Below are 18,104 nucleotides of genomic sequence, written 5' to 3'. Positions count from 1 at the left end.
CTCGGCCTCCCAAAGTGCTGGGATTACAGGCTTGAGCCACTGCGCCCGGCCGAGATTTCGTTATTTTTAATAAATAATAATTCTTCATTTGCCCCAGAAAATTGAGATAACAGTGTGCAGGATGCCCCCGATGCTCTTACTGTCAGGAATTGGGGTCTTGCCAATGGTCCCACAGTTTGGTTTTGTCCCAGAAAGAGGCCTTGAGAGGACCAAGCTCTCTGGACTTCAGGGTGTCCTGTAACTGGGCTGTTCTTGTGCAGTGTCTTGGAATAAGGACATTTGCCCTCCTCCCCAGAGGGCCTAGACCCTCTAGGGTAGGATAGGACAGAGTCAGGAACCAGCAGAGGCTTCAGCAGGCCTGACCTGTTTCTTTTTCAGAAGAGCCTTTGGCACCCTCAGATCCCTTTTCCCTGAAAACCATAGAAGATGTGAGAGAGTTCTTGGGAAGACACTCTGAGCGATTTGACAGAAACATCGCCTCTTTCCACCGAACATTCCGAGAATGCGAGAGGAAGAGCCTCCGTCACCACATAGTCAGTAGCCGTGCTGTCCTTTGCCTGGCGCGCCCTGTCTCGGTTCAGTGCAGGGCACCGGGAACCCTCAGTTTTCTCTGGAACTGCCTGGTGCTGCCTTACTGTTTGAAGTCTTTTAAAAATGTTTCTCTCTAACTATAAAAGTAGTTTAACCGGGCATGGTGGTGCAAGCCTGTCTTCCCAGCACTTTGGGAGGCCAAGATGGGAGGATCTCTTGAGGCTGGGAGTTTAAGACCAGCCTGGGCAACATAGAAAGACCCCATCGCTACAGAAAATACAAAAATATAGCCAAGTATGGTGGCATGCACGTGTATTCCCAGCTACTTGGGAGGCGGAGGTGGGAGGATCACTTTAGCTCAGGCATTTGAGACTGCAGCATGCTGTAGTCATACCACTGCACTCTACTTTGGGCAACAAAGTGAGACCCTTTCTCTTAAAACAAAACAAAACAAAAACCAAGTGGTATAAGCCATGAGGAAGTATAAAAATGAGTATTATTATCCTCTTGTTAACCCCAAGGGGAAATTTCTCCTGCTTTTAATGCATACACACCTAAAAAAAAAATAAAAGTTGAGAAAAATCATGTAATTGACTTGATAAAGCTTGTGTTAACCCTTGAAACTTTGGGTGCGTTACCTGCTCTGGCTCCCACGTCATGGCCTCACTGGTAAGGTCCCTCTGCTCTGTGTGGTTTAGGACTCAGCGAATGCTCTCTACACCAAATGCCTCCAGCAGCTTCTGAGGGACTCTCACCTGGTAAGCAGCAAGACTTCCAAGAGGGAGGATTGCGGTGCACCCCCATGCAAATCCAAGCCCTTTCACTGTGCTTCTCTTGCCCTCTAGAAAATGCTTGCCAAGCAGGAGGCCCAGATGAGCCTGATGAAGCAGGCAGTGGAGGTGAGGTTGGGGCAGAGTGGCTGGGAGGAAGGCACACCCTGTTGCCTGCTCACACCCTGAATGGGGTCTGTTGATTCCACAGATGTACGTCCATCATGAAATTTACGACCTGATCTTTAAATACGTGGGGACCATGGAGGCAAGCGAGGTAGGTTCTCAGTTATTATCACCCAAGATGGAAGCCTGCTGTGCTTTTTGAGAAATTTGAAGGTTCGTTAAAATCTGTTGTTAGGATGCTGCCTTTAACAAAATCACAAGAAGCCTTCAAGATCTTCAGCAGAAAGATATTGGTGTGAAACCGGAGTTCAGGTAAGGGTTCGCGCCACAGCGGCTTGGTGTTCTCGGAGGCAGGGGCGCTGTCTTCTCCTGGAAGTAGGCCCTCTTGGTGGCAGAGGCGACACGCTGATTTGACATGGTTGGTTCTGAGGAGCAGCGCAGTTACTTGCAACCAAAGATGAAGGGCTACCCTTTACAGGTGACTGTGTGTAGCCATCCCCCCTCCCACACTGTGCACCAGCACGCCGACTGGATGGAAGCCACTAGGCACGGGGATTTGTGCAGCTAGTCCTCAAGTGGGCATGTAATTTGCCCACGTGGGTTCTGCATGCAGGGGACATCCCACCTGCCCACCCAAGGGAACCTTGCCATAGAGGCACCTACTTAGGAGTTAATTTAAGTTTTATTTTTTTAATTTTTAATTTTTTTTTTTTTTTTTGAGACGAAGTCTCACTATGTCACCCAGGCTGGAGTGCAGTGGCGTGATCTCGGCTCACTGCAACGTCCGCCTTCCGAGTTCAAGTGATTCTCCTGCCTCAGCCTCCCGAGTAGCTGGGATTACAGGTGCATACCACCACGCCCTGCTAATTTTTGTATTTTTAGTGGAGACGGGGTTTCACCGTGTTGGCCAGGCTGGTCTTGAACTCCTGACCTCAAATGATCTGCCCACCTTGGCTTACAAGTGCTGGGATTACGGGTGTGAGCCACTGCACCTGGCCTAATTTAAGTTTCATTGGGACACAAAAATGTTTCACCTCCCACAACCCTCTTTGGGTTATTTCCCTCTAGGAATAGGATTTTTTTTTTTTTCAACTTTCTTGTACAGCTGTATCACCTGGCAGCCTGAATGGGATTGAAGGCTGTTCTGTTTTGCCGCTGACTTGAGTCAGATGACTTCTCAGTATCTGTTTTTGTGTTTCCTTCCTTCTGGTTTGTTGTGAGAAGTGTAGACCCTGAGATGTGTTCTTAGATCCAGGCCGAAGAGTTCTCTTACTGTGCTCTGAAGTTGTCACTTTCCAAATTATTTTACAGCTTTAACATACCTCGTGCCAAAAGAGAGCTGGCTCAGCTGAACAAATGCACCTCCCCACAGCAGAAGCTTGTCTGCTTGCGAAAGGTGGTGCAGCTCATTACACAGTCTCCAAGCCAGAGAGGTTTGTGCTTAGGAAGGGGCCTGGCCAAGGGGTAGATGCTACATCCAGATGAAAAAGCAAAGAGTGATGCTATCTTAAGGGATTTTTATGGGGCTGGGCACGGTGGCTCACCTCTGTAACCCCAGTGCTTTGGGAGGCCAGGGTGGGAGGATCACTTGAGGCCAGAAATTGGAGGTGCACTCCAGTCTGGGTGACAGAGCAAGACCCCTTCTCAAAAAAAAAAAAGAAAACAAGTCAAGAAAAAGTCAATAAGGAAGAGACATGAGATATAGCTCTATGTGTAGATAAGGGATGATCCTGAGTATATCGAATGAAATAAAGAGGAATGCATATGGTAGACTTCCAGCCAACAGCATCAAAGAAAGGGGGACAGCTGTGTAGCCACGATGTGATGGTGAGCTCATAGCTGTCCTGAACAGATGTGCAGGAAGCAGCTGCAGGAGCCTCTGGGAAAAGAGACTGGCTGGCAGGGGTGGGAGGAACATTCACAGTTTGCTCTTTTGTATTGTTTGAATTTTTAAACATGAATGAATTACTTAAAATTTCAAAATGAAAGAAAAGTGAAACTCCACATGGGCAGTGGACTCCGTGTCTATAAAACGGAAGTGACCTTAGGAAGGACCTTAGTGACTTTAGGAAGAAAGAGGCTTTTGGTGATGGCTCTGGACTCATCTTCATTTTGTATCACTGTAGCCACCTCCCTGGGCTCTTTCACTGTCCAGGAGGGTGGCAAGGCATGGTCTGCTTGGAGTTAACATCTCTCTTTTTTTTTTTTTTTTTGGTCTTAAGAGACAGGGTCTCACTCTGTCACCCAGGCTGGGTGCATTTGTAGGTCACTATACTACATCCTTGAACTCCTGAGCTCAAGTGATCCTCTTGCCTCAGCCTCCTAAGTACCTCGGATTGCAGGCATGCACCACCACACTTGGCTAATTTTTGTATTTTTTGTAGAGGTGGGGGTCTTGCTATATTGCCCAGGCTGGTCTCAGACTCCTGGCCTCAAGCATTCTCCCGTCGTGGCCTCCCAAATCTCTGGGATTATAGGCGCATGCCGCCGTATCTGGCCTGAGTTATTAATATCTTGTTTTGGTCATGTTCTGAAAATGCTGGGCATTCTTTTCCCTCTGGACCTGACATCTGATCAGGACACTGTAAAGGAGCTTGTGCAATGACATTTCTTCCCCAATGTATGATCTCCTTGATATGTGGTTTCGCAAGGTGTGCAGTGGTAGGGAGTTGATACGCTTGTCAGTCCATTTGAATCTCATGATGGCATTGAATGTGTGTTTCCTCTTTGCAGTGAACCTGGAGACCATGTGTGCTGATGATCTGCTATCAGTCCTGTTATACTTGCTTGTGAAAACAGAGATCCCTAATTGGTAACATTTTCTGTTAATATGCTCTTTTAAAAATGGCACCGCTTGACCAGGCACGGTGGCTCACACCTGTAATCCCAGCAGTTTGGGAGTCTGAGGCAGGTGGATCACAAGGTCAGGAGATCGAGACCATCCTGGCTAACGTGGTGAAACCCCATCTCTACTGAAAAATACAAGAAAAATTAGCCAGGCATGGTGGCGGGCGTCTGTAGTCCCAGCTACTCAGAAGGCTGAGGCAGGAGAATGGCATGAACCCAGGAGGTGGAGCTTTCAGTGAGCCAAGATGGCACCACTGCACTCCAGCTTGGGTGACGGAGCAAGACTCCATCTCAAAAAAAAAAAAAAAAAAAAAGCAGCACTGCCCTGTGGTAGTTCTAATATAACTCTAGGAGAAGCCCACCTTCAGTTGGACACCTGTTATGAGCTCGGTGTGGAGCATCCCCCGCTTCATCCATCCACTTACTGATGGGGAAACCAAGGCCCAGAGAGCTTATGTTTCTTGTTCTGGAACGAGTGTCTAGGCAGTGGTTGAGCAGAAAGCTGATTGCCATTCTTTCTGGCCCCGAACCCATCATCTTCCACCTGGAACCCACAGCTCAGTTTACAGTAATCAGCTTACTAAAGACTATTTCAGGGAACTAGCTAGTCATTTTACTTGTGTTCCTAATCGCACACGCTCTGCAGAGAGACCCAGGGGAGCGTGGTGGTAGCTCCCTGAGCGAACCGACACTTTAGATATTTGGTCAGTCGCCCGAGCCAATAATACTGTTTTTGCAGAAGTGTGACTTGAATAGACAGCAACGTAACTTTTTTCTTCCTTTCATTAGGATGGCAAATTTGAGTTACATCAAAAACTTCAGGTTCAGCAGCTCGGCAAAGGATGAACTGGGATACTGCCTGACCTCATTCGAAGCTGCCATCGAATATATTCGGCAAGGAAGCCTCTCCGCTAAACCCCCTGTAAGATCTCACCCCTGCCCTGGCCTTCCTTTGTGGGCATCATGGTTCCCTTGATAGGGTGCTGGGGTTGGTATGTGGGCAGAGGGATTCTTAAATTGCCTCCCAGGAATGGGGCCTCAGCTGTTTGAGGGCTGTGAGTCTTGAAAATCACTCAGTGAAAACACCAAGCCCCCAGTTGGCGGTAAAAGTTGGTGGGTTATCATTGGGATTTTCATTGTTAATATCCTACTTCATTAGTCCCTGTTCTCTCCAAAGACATGTGGGTTCAAAGGGAAGCCAGAAGTAGGGAATTTTGATTTCTTGACCTTGATATTCAAGAAGTGATGTCACGGAATCCCTGGGCTGTCGCCTTTCCAGCCGGAAATCTCTGTGGCTGGTAGCTCCTTTGCCTGAGTTTTGTTCAGGCCTGCTGGGCTTGTTTCACCCTCCTGGCCTGGTAGGCTGCACTTGGCTTGCACTGCTGGCCCAGATCTACGCCTGCCCTGGGCAAGCCAGGTGTGGAGTGGCAAGGGGTATGTGAGCAAGTGCAGGGTCCGGCCACTGCCCACAACCGGGCATGGTGTGCTGACTGAGGTGGTGTGGACAGCTCCAAGTTGCTCCTGCAGGGTCCTGCTCCATGCAAGGATGCAGCTAGAGCAGGCATACTGTAGGCCGCTTCCACGGTGGGCACTGGGGAACACAGTGGCACCTGGAAGCTTGGAGAGACCAGGAACTGCAGAGCCCCAAGGAGAGTGTCATAGCCCTGACTCAGGGAACTACTAGGTTGGGCTCCCTGAAGGGCCAGAGCTCTTCTCTCCTTTTTGTCACCTGCAGTGTAGTGAGTTGGGAGCATGTTTTAGCTTTGTTTATATTACAGCTCTTTTAGTCCTGCCATTTGGTGGGTCCTGAGTTCTTGTCCCATGTCCAGGAAGAATGAGGTACGTAGACTAGTGGAGGGTAAACAAGGCAGAGAGGAGCTTCACTGAACAGCAGAACAGCTCTCAGGAGACGCACAGTGGGCAGTTCCTTACCACAGGCAGGTCGTCCTGACGAGTCAAAGAGGCTCGACGTAGGTAGCTCCTTTCCACAGTTAGTAGTCCCAACATCTGTCTGAGTCTGGCTGAGTCCAGGGTTTTTATGGCTCAGAAGGGAGGGAGTATGTGCTGATTGGTCCATGGGTGGGCCTGGAAAAAGCACCATGAGTTCTCACTCTGGGCCGTGGACTCCACTTGGAACTGACAGCCGGCCCCCAGGCTTCAGGCTGTCCTTGTTCTGAAGGTGGGGCTTCACTTGGGAGCTGCCCTTCCGCTCGGGAGCCTGTCTGCCTTCTGCCACCGTCAGCATGCTGGCCAGTGTGCCCAGGCTGTTTGTGCCAAGGGGCACCTGCAGGCCCACGCCAAGCTGCTCTCAGCCCCTGTCTTGGCCACTCTCCCATGCTCATCAGCTCCCAAAATCTTGGAGGGGTCTGAGGCATCAGGAGGCTGGCGTGTCAGCGTCACCCCAAGCATGCGCACACCTGGCTGGGTTGTAACAGTACCTGACTTGGCCTCACCTTTGCTCCAAAATTGGAGTGGGTGCCAGGAGTGGGGAGGAGTGGGTGCCAGGAGTAGGGGGAGCGGGAGCAGGCACTTATGAGCCTGCTGGGGCAGGGGCACTTCCTGGGCCCCCGAGAGCTCAGAGGTGCCTGGATCCAGAGCTGCGGCTAGGCGGCAGCAGCTGTTCTGGGAGTTCAGGGCTCCCGCCCTGCCAACTCAGTAGGAGATGGGGCTCCCGCCTGTTCCTGGCTCCTGTTGGCCTTGCAGAGTGCACAACTCTGGCCGCACCTCCTCCACTGCAGCTTACGTCTGCAGCAGCCACTCCCGATGGGCCACCGCTGCTGTCAGTGAGACCGTTAATGTGTGCAATTTGAGGACTCGGTGGCCTTGCCATTATTTGCTTTGTTGTTGGTGAGTGTTGGCTGGAGTGGGGGTGTGCGATTATATTTCTGCGTGAGTCGCCAGAATCTTGAACCACAATTGTCCTGCTGGCCTGTTTCACTACATACCAATGAGTAAAACGTGATCATACTCACAGAAATCACAAAGTTGAAATCAATAAAATGAAAAGATCTCTGTATTACAAGGTGAGAGTACCGAGGATTGAACATTCATCTTTGTCAGAGCTTGATGTCGAATCTCTCAAAGTAATGATGAGGTAAAGCGTCTGGGAGACAGCATCAGCCTGTCCAGGCACCCTCAGGTACAGGCAGTTCCATCGCATTCATTCGTTATTAACACGTTCGTGCATTTTCAGTCTTTTTCCTACCCATGTATATTTTACATAAGTGAAATTATATTGTGTGCTGGGCCGGGCATGGTGGCTCACGCCTGTAATCCCAGCACTTTGGGAGACAAAGGCGGGTGGATCATCTGAGGTCAGGAGTTCGAGACCAGCCTGGTCAACATGGTGAAACCCTGTCTCTACTGAAAATAAGAGAATTAGCCGGGCATGGTGGCAGGTACCTGTAATCCCAGCTACTCGGGAGGCTGAGGCAGGAGAATTGCTTTAATCCGGGTGGCAGAGGTTGCAGTGAGCCGAGATTACGCCACTGCATTCTAGCCTGAGTGACACAGTGAGACTCTGTCTCAAATATGTATGTACATATGTATATATATATAGAGAGAGTACCGTTTTTTTCCCCAAAAGAATAGCTTAATTTTTTTCTGATTAAAAGACTAATGTTTGCTTACAAATAATATTTGCAGACTATAAAATGGCAGTGAAGACAACAAAAACTTCCTGTAAACTTACTAGCCAGGGGTGACACTTATTAATATTTTAGCATTTGTCTTTTTTTCTATACATACACAATTATGTCTTTTTTTTTTTTTTTTTTTGAGGAATGTGAGCCAGCATTTTATTCGTTCATTTCTTGCACATGAAGCGCTCCTTGATGACATCCTTGGCCTGAGATTCTTTGTCATAGTCCTTAACTGCTACACAGCTGCAGCCAGCCCCTTCATAGGGTCTCCTCTCTCTTGTCAGTTTTACGGAGGCCTTACCCATTCCCCTCATTTCTCGTTGTCATCAACCTTAATTAATTTGACCTGGTGTTCAGCACCCAGGGTCTCCCCGATGTGGCACACACAGGCACGTCACAGTTGGATGCAAGCACACCAAGATGGGCTCAGCACTTGTCTGAGGCTTTGGCAGCTTTGTGAATTCCATGCGCTAGGCCACCGTGGATGAGGGTGTCCTTCAGCACCCCTCATAAAGCAGTGTTAGCGTCCATTACACTGCCAGCAGCAATGTCTTCCTTGGCCATGGCAGTGGGTCATGGGTACAGCAGTGCAAGGCCTTTCTCAGCCATGGCAGTAGGTCACAGGCACAGCAGTGCAATGCCTTCCTTGGCTGTGGCGGTGGGTCATGGGTGCAGCTGAATCTTGAATACACCCGAGCCTCCGCCTCCACATGACTTGGCGGTGACAAGAAACGGACACAGTTACCTTTTTAACCAAAATTTTAGGTCACGATCTCGCTGTACTCGTTGACAGTATTCAGGTAGTTGATGAAGAATTAATCTCTCTTCTTTGAAGTCTGATTTGATTCCCCCACTCGCGGCCAGTGAAATTGGGGGTCATCCATTGCATCTCAGATGTGGCTGGCTGTGGCTCTTTTGAAAAGTTACTTTCTTCTGCCTTGTTTCCATATTTAGGGGGAAATCAGCAACATTCTAGAGTATGTGTGTGGGCTGGGTGCAGTGGCTCATGCCTGTAATCTCAGCATTCTGGGAGGCTGAGCAGGTGGATCACCCAAGGCCAGGAGTTGGAGACCAGTGTGGGCAACATAGTGAGACCTTGTCTCTACAGCAAAAATAAATAAATAAATAATAAAGAAATGAAAAAGAATGTGTGTGTGTGTGTGCGCTCTTGTGTCTCTACCTGTGCGTGTGTGCAGCATCAGAATTTCTTTTCCTTTCCATGGCTGGGGAGTAAGAGTTTTGAGTTTGACTTGTTTTCTTTGAGGCTCTGGGAACCTGTGTTTCTCTTACTCTGCCTGCAGTGGTGTCCGCCCTGCCCTCTGGTTCTTGCACTCTGATTGGGCTGAGAGTTCACTCCCTGGCCGGCTTTCCTGCCCTGCAGAGGAATCACTGCTGTGCCTTGCTGGGCCTGGGTTGTCTCTGGTCACCTGGAAGGAAGTGTCCACCTCTCGAAGACACTCCCGTCCTCTAGCTGCCCCCATAGCGTGGCTGTCTTCTGCTTTCTCACTTTCTGTGGAGGCCTTCACCAGGTTGTAAGGAGGTGGCTGACCAAATGGTATCCGTTGGCTTCTCACACCTCTTTTTATTTCAGAAAATATTGCAGGCAGATTGGGAGTAGTATTTGAGAGGTTGCTTCTCTCGTGCTGGTGTTGGTTTGAGGGTTTGAGTCCAGTCCTTAGTTTTTTTTTTTTTTTGGGAGACAGAGTCTTGCTCTGTCACCCAGACCAAAGTGCAGTGGTGCGATCTCAGCTCAATGCAACCTCCGCCTTTCCCAGGTTGAAGCGATTCTCCTGCCTCATCCTCCCAAGTAGCTGGGACTACAGGCACGCACCACTGTGCCCAGCTAATTTTTGTATTTTTATGGAGATGGGATTTCGCTGTGTTGGCTGGGCTCATCTCGAACCCGTGACCTCGAGTGATCTGCCTGCCTTGGCCTCCCAAAGTGCTGGGATTACAGGCGCCAGCCACTGCGCCCAGCCTGAGTCCACTCCTTCTGCAGGCTCAGACGTCTTGGGCACGTCTCTTTGTCTCTGCATCTGGGGTGTAAGAATGCCCCTAAGAATAGTGTTTAGTTCAGATGGGCAAGGGAGGGTCACAGTCCAAGGCACCCCTCTTGTCAGGATGTTGGACCCTGGTCCTGCCCTCCTGGATGGAGTATGGTTGGTTCTGGTGAAACCTTGAGAACAGGTATGCATCATCCTCAGGCTGGCTGTGAAGCCCACCCTGCAGGTATTGAGAGGTGCTCATCTATTTACTGCGGTCTGTAATTGACAGAGCAGGCGTGGTGGCCTCCTTGTTGTTATGATTCTGTCTGTATCATGGCCTAGCTGCTCACTGGTTTAAGTAATGAAGTTCCCTTTAGGAATGTGGAGAGTCATTGCTATGGATCAATGGTGTTTCCTCGGGAAAAAGCCCAAGTGTATCTTCTCACAGCAGAAGAGGTTTCTGAAAAGTATTAAGGATTAAATATGAGGACATCGAGTTAGATTTTACTATTGATTTTATATAATGTAGTCTCATGGAAATTTTCTCTGCAAGATATACTTGAGATGACCATAGCATTTTATATTTCCTAGAGCCAGGATCTCGCTCTGTCACCCAGGGTGGACTGCAGTGGTGTGATCCTAGCTTGCTGCAGCCTCCATCTCCTGTGCTCAAAGGGATCCTCCCTCCTCTGTCTCCTGGGTAGCTGGGACTACAGATGTGCGCCACCACACCTGGCTAATTTTTTAATTCTTAAATTTTTTGTAGAGACGAGGTCTCGCTATTTTTCCCAGGCTGGGATTGAACTCCCGGACTCATGTGATCCTCCCACGTCAGCTTCCCAAAGTGCTGGGATTACAGGCATGAGGCACCACACCCACTCAACATTCTTTAAACATGTTCATAAATGAAGACTTCAGCTTTCTGAAAATAAATGGCTGGGATGACTCTAGTGTTACCTTTGTGAGTGAAAAAAGAGAACTTTGAAAGAATCTGGGTTGGGCCTGGTCACTCACGCCTGTAATCCCAGCACTTTTGGGAGGCTGAGGCAGGAGGATCACCTAAGGCCAGGAGTTAGAGACCAGCCTGGGCAACATAGCAAGACCCCCATCTCTACAAAAAATTAGCAGTGCATGGTGGCACACCTTTAGTCCCGGCCACTTGGGAAGCTAAGGTGGGAGGATCACTTGAGCCTGGTAGTTCAAGGCTGCAGTGAGCTATGATTGTACCACTGCAGTCCAGCTTGAGAGACAGAGTAAGACCCTGTCTCAAAAAAAAATAAAAGAAAAAAATATAAAAGAAAAAAAAAGACAAGAAAGAACCTGTACCATTCTTGGCTGCAGCTTTGCATGCTTTTGGCCTTCCTTACATTACTGGGTTTCTCATAAAAAGGATTTACCCCTTTCTCTACTAAGTCCTTGCTGATGTCCCCCCCACCTCTTCCAATAGCTCATTCTTCCCTGAGGATTCAGTTTTGGGAGACCTACCTCTTTTCATCACTGCTGTCTAAATCGTTAACCAGAGTTGCAGAAAGAGTGCTGGATTTACCCGGATAACAATGTGTGATGTTTCTCTGACCCTAAGCTGCTCAGCTGTGAATCGCGGTGTAAAGCGGATTGTTAGAGCTTTATATAGTGCACAGCAGCTGGGGCAAAAGCGCCTCTCTCAGGTGCTGGTGTTCATTTGCTAAGTTAACCCTTCGGGGGAACCGCTGGGAGGACCCTGCTTGGCAGAGGACCCCAGGAATGGCCTATCCCCAGAGGTGCTGTCGGCTCTATCTTTCGGTGGACCTCCAAGTCAAAACTTAGAGGGCTGTAAAGAGACATCCTTATTCCACAAATCTGTCAGGGTTTGGGGGTCTTCTGGCAGCTGCTGGCTGGAAGAAATTCCCTTTACTTCCCACCAAGACCCTTTTTCAGGAAGCGAATTTGTCATTACACGGTTTGGTTGCAGGTGCTCAAGGGAGCATCAAACTGTCTTGCTAGAAATGATTTCATAAAGTATTATGAAAAATAGAGTTTTGCCTTTTTTTTTTTGAGATGGAGTCTTGCTCTGTCACCCAGGCTGGAGTGTAGTGGCACAATCTTGGCTCACCGCAACCTCTACCTGCCAGGTTCAAGTGATTCTCCTGCCTCAGCCTCCAGAATAGTTGGGATTATAGGCATGTGCCATCACACCTGGCTAATTTTTGTATTTTTAGTAGAGAGGGGTTTCACCATGTTGGTCAGGCTGGTCTCAAACTCCTGACCTCAAGTGATCCACCCGCCTCGGCCCCCCAAAGTGCTGGTATTACAGGTGTGAGCCACTGTGCCCGGCCCTTGCCTTTTTTTTTTTCTTTTTGAGACAGGGTGTTGCTCTGTCACTGAGGCTGTAGTACAGTGGCATGATCATGGCTCACGGCAGCCTCCAACTCCTGGGCTCAGGTGATCCTCCTTCTTCAGCCTCCCATGTAGCTGGGACTACAGGCATGCACCACCACACTAGCCTAATTTTTTATTTTTTTGCAGAGGTGGGGTCTTGCTGTGTTGCCCAGCTGGTCTCAAACTCCTAGGCTCAAGTGATCCTCCTGCCTCAGCCTCCCAAAGTGCTGGGGTTACAGGAGCGAGCCACTGCACCCAGCCCTAGATTTTTGTATCTAGGTGAACATTACCAGCAATATGAAGATCTAAACTTATTAATTGGGGTGGATCCTTGAAACACCCAAAGAGATGGAGGAGTAGTTAATCTCTATCTGTGTCATGAATTCCCCGTATATCTTCCTGGATTTGGCCTCGTGGCCATTTTATTGATTGATTGATCGAGTGATTGATTGAGACAGAGTCTTGCTGTGTCCCCAGGCTGGAGTGCATTGGCACAATCTTGGTTCACCGCAACCTCTGCTTCCTGGGTTCAAGCAATTCTCATGCCTCAGCTTCCGGAGTAGCTGGGACTATAGGCATGCACCACCATGCCTGGCTAATTTTTGTATTTTTGTAGAGATGGAGTTTTGCCTTGTTGGCCAGGCTGGTCTTGAACCCCCGGCCTCAGGCGATCCGCCCGTCTCAGCCTCCCAAAGTGCTGGGATTACAGGCATGAGCCCCTGCGCCTCGCCTATTTATTTATTTTTGAGATGGAGTCTCACTTTGTCGCCCAGGCTAGAGTGCAGTGGTGTGATATCAGCTCACTGCACCCTCTTGTCTCCCGGGTTTAAGTGATTCTTCTGCCTCAGCCTCCCAAGTAGCTGGGACTACAGGTGTGTACCACCACGCCCGGCTAATTTTTTGTATTTTTAGTAGAGACGGGTTTCACCACGTTGGCCAGGCTCTTACCGAACTCCTGACCTCAGGTGATCATTCACCTCAGCCTCCCAAAGTGCTGGGATTATAGGTGTGAGCCACTGCGCCTGGCCGTGTGGCCATATTATTTAATAGGCACGTCCAAAAAGCAAGACCCCTCTCTCTCCTGCTGATTGACACTGGGAAACTGAGACCAGCTTGTAAAATGGCTTTCCTGCCCAAAGGCCCCAGATAAGACAGGAGGGTATTGGGTTGTGCAGGCATTTGGTCAGAGGCTTGAGGAGGGAGGGAGGCCAGGGCAATGTGAGTTTCCATCTGGAGGATGATGGTGTGTGCTGCATTCCACGCTGGAGATGGCACATTCCACATATACATGCAGTCAGGGTGCCACCGCCATCCCCTTCCCCTGCCGGGAGCAACTGTCAAAGCCTCCGCTTCCAGGAAGCCCTTTTCCCTGCCTGACGTCAGCTGGTCCTCCGTCTCAGAGAGCAGGTCCTGTGTGAGGCGGGTGAGAGGCACAGCCGATACTGCTCTGGAAGCTGATGCTGCTCAGCCGGGGTTGTTGCTGGGGCACTGTGTGTTGAAGGATCTGCACCCATGTCTCGTGGTGTGTTTGGTTTTTTTCCTACAGGAGTCTGAGGGATTTGGTGACAGGCTGTTCCTTAAGCAGAGAATGAGCTTACTCTCTCAGATGACTTCATCTCCCACCGACTGCCTGTTTAAGGTGAGACACCAAGACATCTCTGTGGGTAAAGGTGGGTGAGGAATGCTGCATCTCTTGGCAGCATCAGGGTTGGCCAGGCATGGTGGCTCATGCCTATAATCCCAGCACTTTGGGAGACCGAGGTGGGTGGATCACCAGAGGTCAGGAGTTCAAGACCAGTGTGGCCAACATGTTGAAACCCCCGCCTCTACTAAATATACAAAAATTAGCTGGGTGTGGTGGCACATGCCTGTAGTCTCACTACTTGGGAGGCTGAGGCAGGAGAATGGCTTGAACCGAGAAGGTGGAGGTTGCAGTGAGCCGAGACTGTGCCATTGCACTCTCATCTGGGCAACAGAGAGACTGTCTCAAAAAAAAAAAAAATCCATCAGGGTGGTGGTCTGCATAAACCCTGAAGTTCCATTCTGTGCTCAGTCAGAATGGGTGGTAGGAATTCTGAGGTTTTAAATCTGGGATCAAGGCTGGATGGGGTGGCTTACTTCTGTAATCCCAGCACTTTGGGAGGCTGAAATGGGAGGATCACTTGAGGCCAGAAGCCTGAGACCAGCCTGGGTAACATCATGAGTACCCATCTCTATAAAACAATACAAAAATTAGCCAGGTGTGGTGGCGGGCACCAGTAGTCCTAGCTGCTCAGGAGGCTGAGGTGGAAGGATCACTTGAGCCCAGGAGTTAGAGCCTGCCGTGAACTATGATTGTGCCATTGCACTCCAGCCTGGGTGGCAGAGTGAGACCAGCACATTTCCCCGTCTCCCCACTGCATGCTGTGCTGTTGCTGTGCTGGGCGGCACACAGTGGGCACAGGCCAGGCCTCTTGCTTTCTCAGTTCCTCGAAATACTATTCCAGGCCAGCTCAGTGGCGCCTCTGCTGGCAGCCCTGGCAGAGCTGATGCCTCCGCTGAGCTCAAGGAGCCCCCTGTCAGATGTTTGTGGGTGTGTGCACTGGGTTGGGAACACGGTACCTGACTTTCTGATGGTCTGGTCACCTGGCACATGGGGGCAGCTCTCTGCTCAGACACTAGCCACAGGGAGGCCGCTAAGGTGCCTACAGGGCAGTCCGTGAGGGCTGGGCAAGGGCAGATCCCCCTGGGGGAGGCTGCTGGGCTTCCAGGCAACCTGGAGCCAGAGTGGGTCCCGGGGAAGAAGCATGTCCAGGAAGCACAGGGTGAGCTCCGCAGGTTTGTGTGTTGATAGGGTTTCCTGCTCATTGCAGCTGTTCTCTTTCCATTGTAGGCTGAGGCTCTGATAGAATAAAAGAGGATCACCTAGTCCATAGCAAGTATAAAAATAAAAATAATAATGATAAATAAACAAAATACAAGATGAAGCTGGACTTGGTGGTGTGCACCTATAGTCCCAGCTATATGGGAGACTGAGGTGGGAGGATCACTTGAGCCTGGGAGGTTGAGGCTGCAGTGAGCTCTGATTGTGCCACTGCACTCCAGCCTGGGCAACATAGCAAGACCTTGTTTCTAAAAAAAAATAAATAAGTTCTGTTATTTATCACCCTGTAGGGATTCACGGGAAAAAAAAAAAAAGAATACAAGAGGAACAGGACTGAGGCTTTTTCTAGTGAGGTGGCAAAATCCACACTGATGTTCAGAGATGTATTGTCTGCCCACCATTCCTATTGCTTTATGAATTTTGTCACTTTTTGTTTGTTTGTTTTTGCTTTTATTTTTTGAGACAGAGTCTTGTTCTGTCACCCAGGCTGGAGTGCAATGGTGTGATCTTGGCTCACTGCAAACTCTGCCTCCTGGGTTCAAGTGATTCTCCTGCCTCAGCCTCCCGAGTTGCTTGGATTACAGGTGTCGGCCACCACGTCTGGCTAAGTTTTGTAATTTTAGTAGACACAAGGTTTTACCATGAAGGCCAGGCTGGTCTCAAACTCCTGACCTCAAATGATCTGCCTGCCTTGGCCTCCCAAAGTGCTGGGATTATAGGCGTGAGCCACCACTCCAGGCATGTTGTTGTTTTTTTAATTATGGAAAACTTTTAACATTTCCAGAAATAAAGAGAGTAGTAAGAATGAGCAGAGGCCACCATTGTGCAGTTGTTTCATCTCCCCCCACCTGCTTTCCCCACCGCCAAGATGATTGCGAAGGAAATGCCAGAGAGCAAATCATTTCATCCATAAACATGTAGATGAACGTTTCTAAAAGGACTCTCGGCCAGGCTCGGTGGCTCACGCCTGTAATCCCAGCACTTCGGGAGGCCAAGATGGGTGGATCACTTTTGGTCAGGAGTTTGAGACCAGCCTGGACAACATGGCAAAACCCCATCTCTACTAAAAATACAAAAATTAGCTGGGCGTGGTGGTGGATGCCTATAATCGCAGCTACTTGGGAGGCTGAGGCAGGAGAATGGCTTGAACCCGGGAGGCCGAGGTTGCACCGAGCCGAGATTGTGCCACAACACTTCAGCCTGGGTGACAGAACGAGACGCCATCCAAAAAAAAAGAAAAAGGACTCTCAAAAAATTTACTCCTAATAATTGAGTAATTCCTGCATGTGGATAGCATTTTGGATGTCGCTTTTCAGCACATTGCATCAGGTAACCAGAAAGAAGTGGAGAGACTTCTGAGCCAAGAGGACCACGATAAAGATGCCGTCCAAAAGATGTGTCACCCTCTCTGCTTCTGCGATGACTGCGAGAAACTCGTCTCTGGGTAAGAGGGTGCTAGTGGAGGCTCAGTGTGCCAGGAAGCAGGAGACAGGAGGCCTCCTGGACCTTCTTCACTGTGCGCTGTGTGACTGCAGATAAGCACTGTCCTCCTGCCCCCCAGCTGCCTCTGCTGTACAGTGGAGATGATAACAGCTGCCCCTTTGGAGAAGCAGATAGGTTGGAGGTTGTCAAAGCACTTGCTTACCAGCGGACTGGCCGCCGCTGGCCGCCCGGGTAGGCTGGTTATAGGGCCTGCCCCAGCCTCAGAAAGGTTTTAGAATGGGAGGAATGTCAGTTGTTCCCAGTAAGATTTTTGGTTTCTCATTATCCTTGTCAGGCTATTTTGCTGGATGTAGAGGCCTAAAGGGTTGGTGGGGGAAGAGACTCCAGGGCCAGGCACCTCAGTTCCTCACATCGGGTGAGCCCTGGGACAGTCCCGGAGACACATCTTGGGGGGCATCCTGTGGGCCGCCTTCTCTCCGTGGCACCTGCCTATCTGGTCAGGGACAGGCTTTGCTGTGCCATTCCCCTGTGTAGTTTTCTGTCTCTTTCTGTATTTTAGGAGGTTGAATGATCCCTCAGTTGTCACTCCATTCTCCAGAGACGACAGGGGGCACACCCCTCTCCATGTGGCTGCTCTCTGTGGTATGTGGTCCTGGGCTGGCCCCTAGGGGCTGTCACAGCGACGGGATGGTGCCCAAGGTGACCCAGCAGAGAGGCCTGGCTGATGGGCTGGGGGTTGGCAGTTGGGGCTGCGTCATGGGTCCACCCTCCAAGGGCCGGAAGGAGAAGAGGAGCAAATGTTCCACAGGCCTCGACGGCCAGCCTGCTGCCTCCTGTGCTGGGTGAAGCCCCCTGCGTGGTTCCCACAGCATGGAAACACTGCCTAATGCTGCCCCAGGCTGGGGGCCCGGCGAGGGAAGGCTTGAATCTGCACTATGAGAACGGTCTCAGAATCGTCAGCTTGCAGTTCTTGTGGCCCTGCCTTTAAAAAATATTATTGTCTTTTAAAGTATACATTTGGCTGGGCATGGTGGCTCATGCCTGTAATCCCAGCACTTTGGGAGGCCGAGGCAGGCAGATCACTTGAGGTCAGACATTCGAGACCAACCTGGCCAACGTGGAGAAACCCTGTCCGTCTCTACAAAATATACGAAAATTAGCCTGTCGTGGTGGCGCACGCCTATAAACCCAGCTTCTTCGGAGGCTGAGTCAGAAGAATCGCTTGAACCTGGAACTGGAAGGTGGAGGTTGCAATGAGCTGAGATAGATCCAGCCTGGGCGACTGAGTGAGACTCGGTCTCAAAAATAAATAAATAAGTAAATAAAGTGCACATTCAAGATAGAAAACATAAGGTCCTCCAGAGTCCCCGGCCATCCCTGTCTACCAGAGATCGTTGTGATTGATGAGTGTCTGGGGTGTGTCTGTGTGCTTGTGTGCTTGTGTGGATGCATAAAATATGTGGTGCTCTAGGGCTCATAATATTCTGCTGTGTGCGGTTTTTCTCTTAGCACTATGCAAGAATATGTTTACTTGTATTTT

The 18,104-nt window shown here is 49.9% G+C and overlaps 1 protein-coding gene across 1 annotated transcript in view; it reads left to right on the top strand.

The window, feature by feature from the left end:
- Nucleotides 1-18,104, top strand: part of ANKRD27 (ankyrin repeat domain 27 (VPS9 domain)) — a 77,566-nt gene that overhangs the window by 32,424 nt on the left and 27,038 nt on the right. Inside the window, exons 5-15 of the mRNA XM_011948800.1 lie at nt 379-533; nt 1,230-1,289; nt 1,377-1,430; nt 1,513-1,578; nt 1,663-1,739; nt 2,739-2,860; nt 4,161-4,239; nt 5,064-5,196; nt 13,805-13,897; nt 16,438-16,565; nt 17,124-17,206. Coding sequence (XP_011804190.1) covers nt 379-533; nt 1,230-1,289; nt 1,377-1,430; nt 1,513-1,578; nt 1,663-1,739; nt 2,739-2,860; nt 4,161-4,239; nt 5,064-5,196; nt 13,805-13,897; nt 16,438-16,565; nt 17,124-17,206 — 1,050 coding nt within the window. The remainder of the gene's footprint in view (nt 1-378; nt 534-1,229; nt 1,290-1,376; nt 1,431-1,512; nt 1,579-1,662; nt 1,740-2,738; nt 2,861-4,160; nt 4,240-5,063; nt 5,197-13,804; nt 13,898-16,437; nt 16,566-17,123; nt 17,207-18,104) is intronic.

The sequence above is a fragment of the Colobus angolensis genome, unplaced genomic scaffold (assembly GCF_000951035.1).
Source record: "Colobus angolensis palliatus isolate OR3802 unplaced genomic scaffold, Cang.pa_1.0 Scaffold107, whole genome shotgun sequence".
Taxonomy (NCBI): Eukaryota; Metazoa; Chordata; class Mammalia; order Primates; family Cercopithecidae; genus Colobus; species Colobus angolensis.
This window is presented reverse-complemented; position numbering and strand designations above follow the sequence as displayed.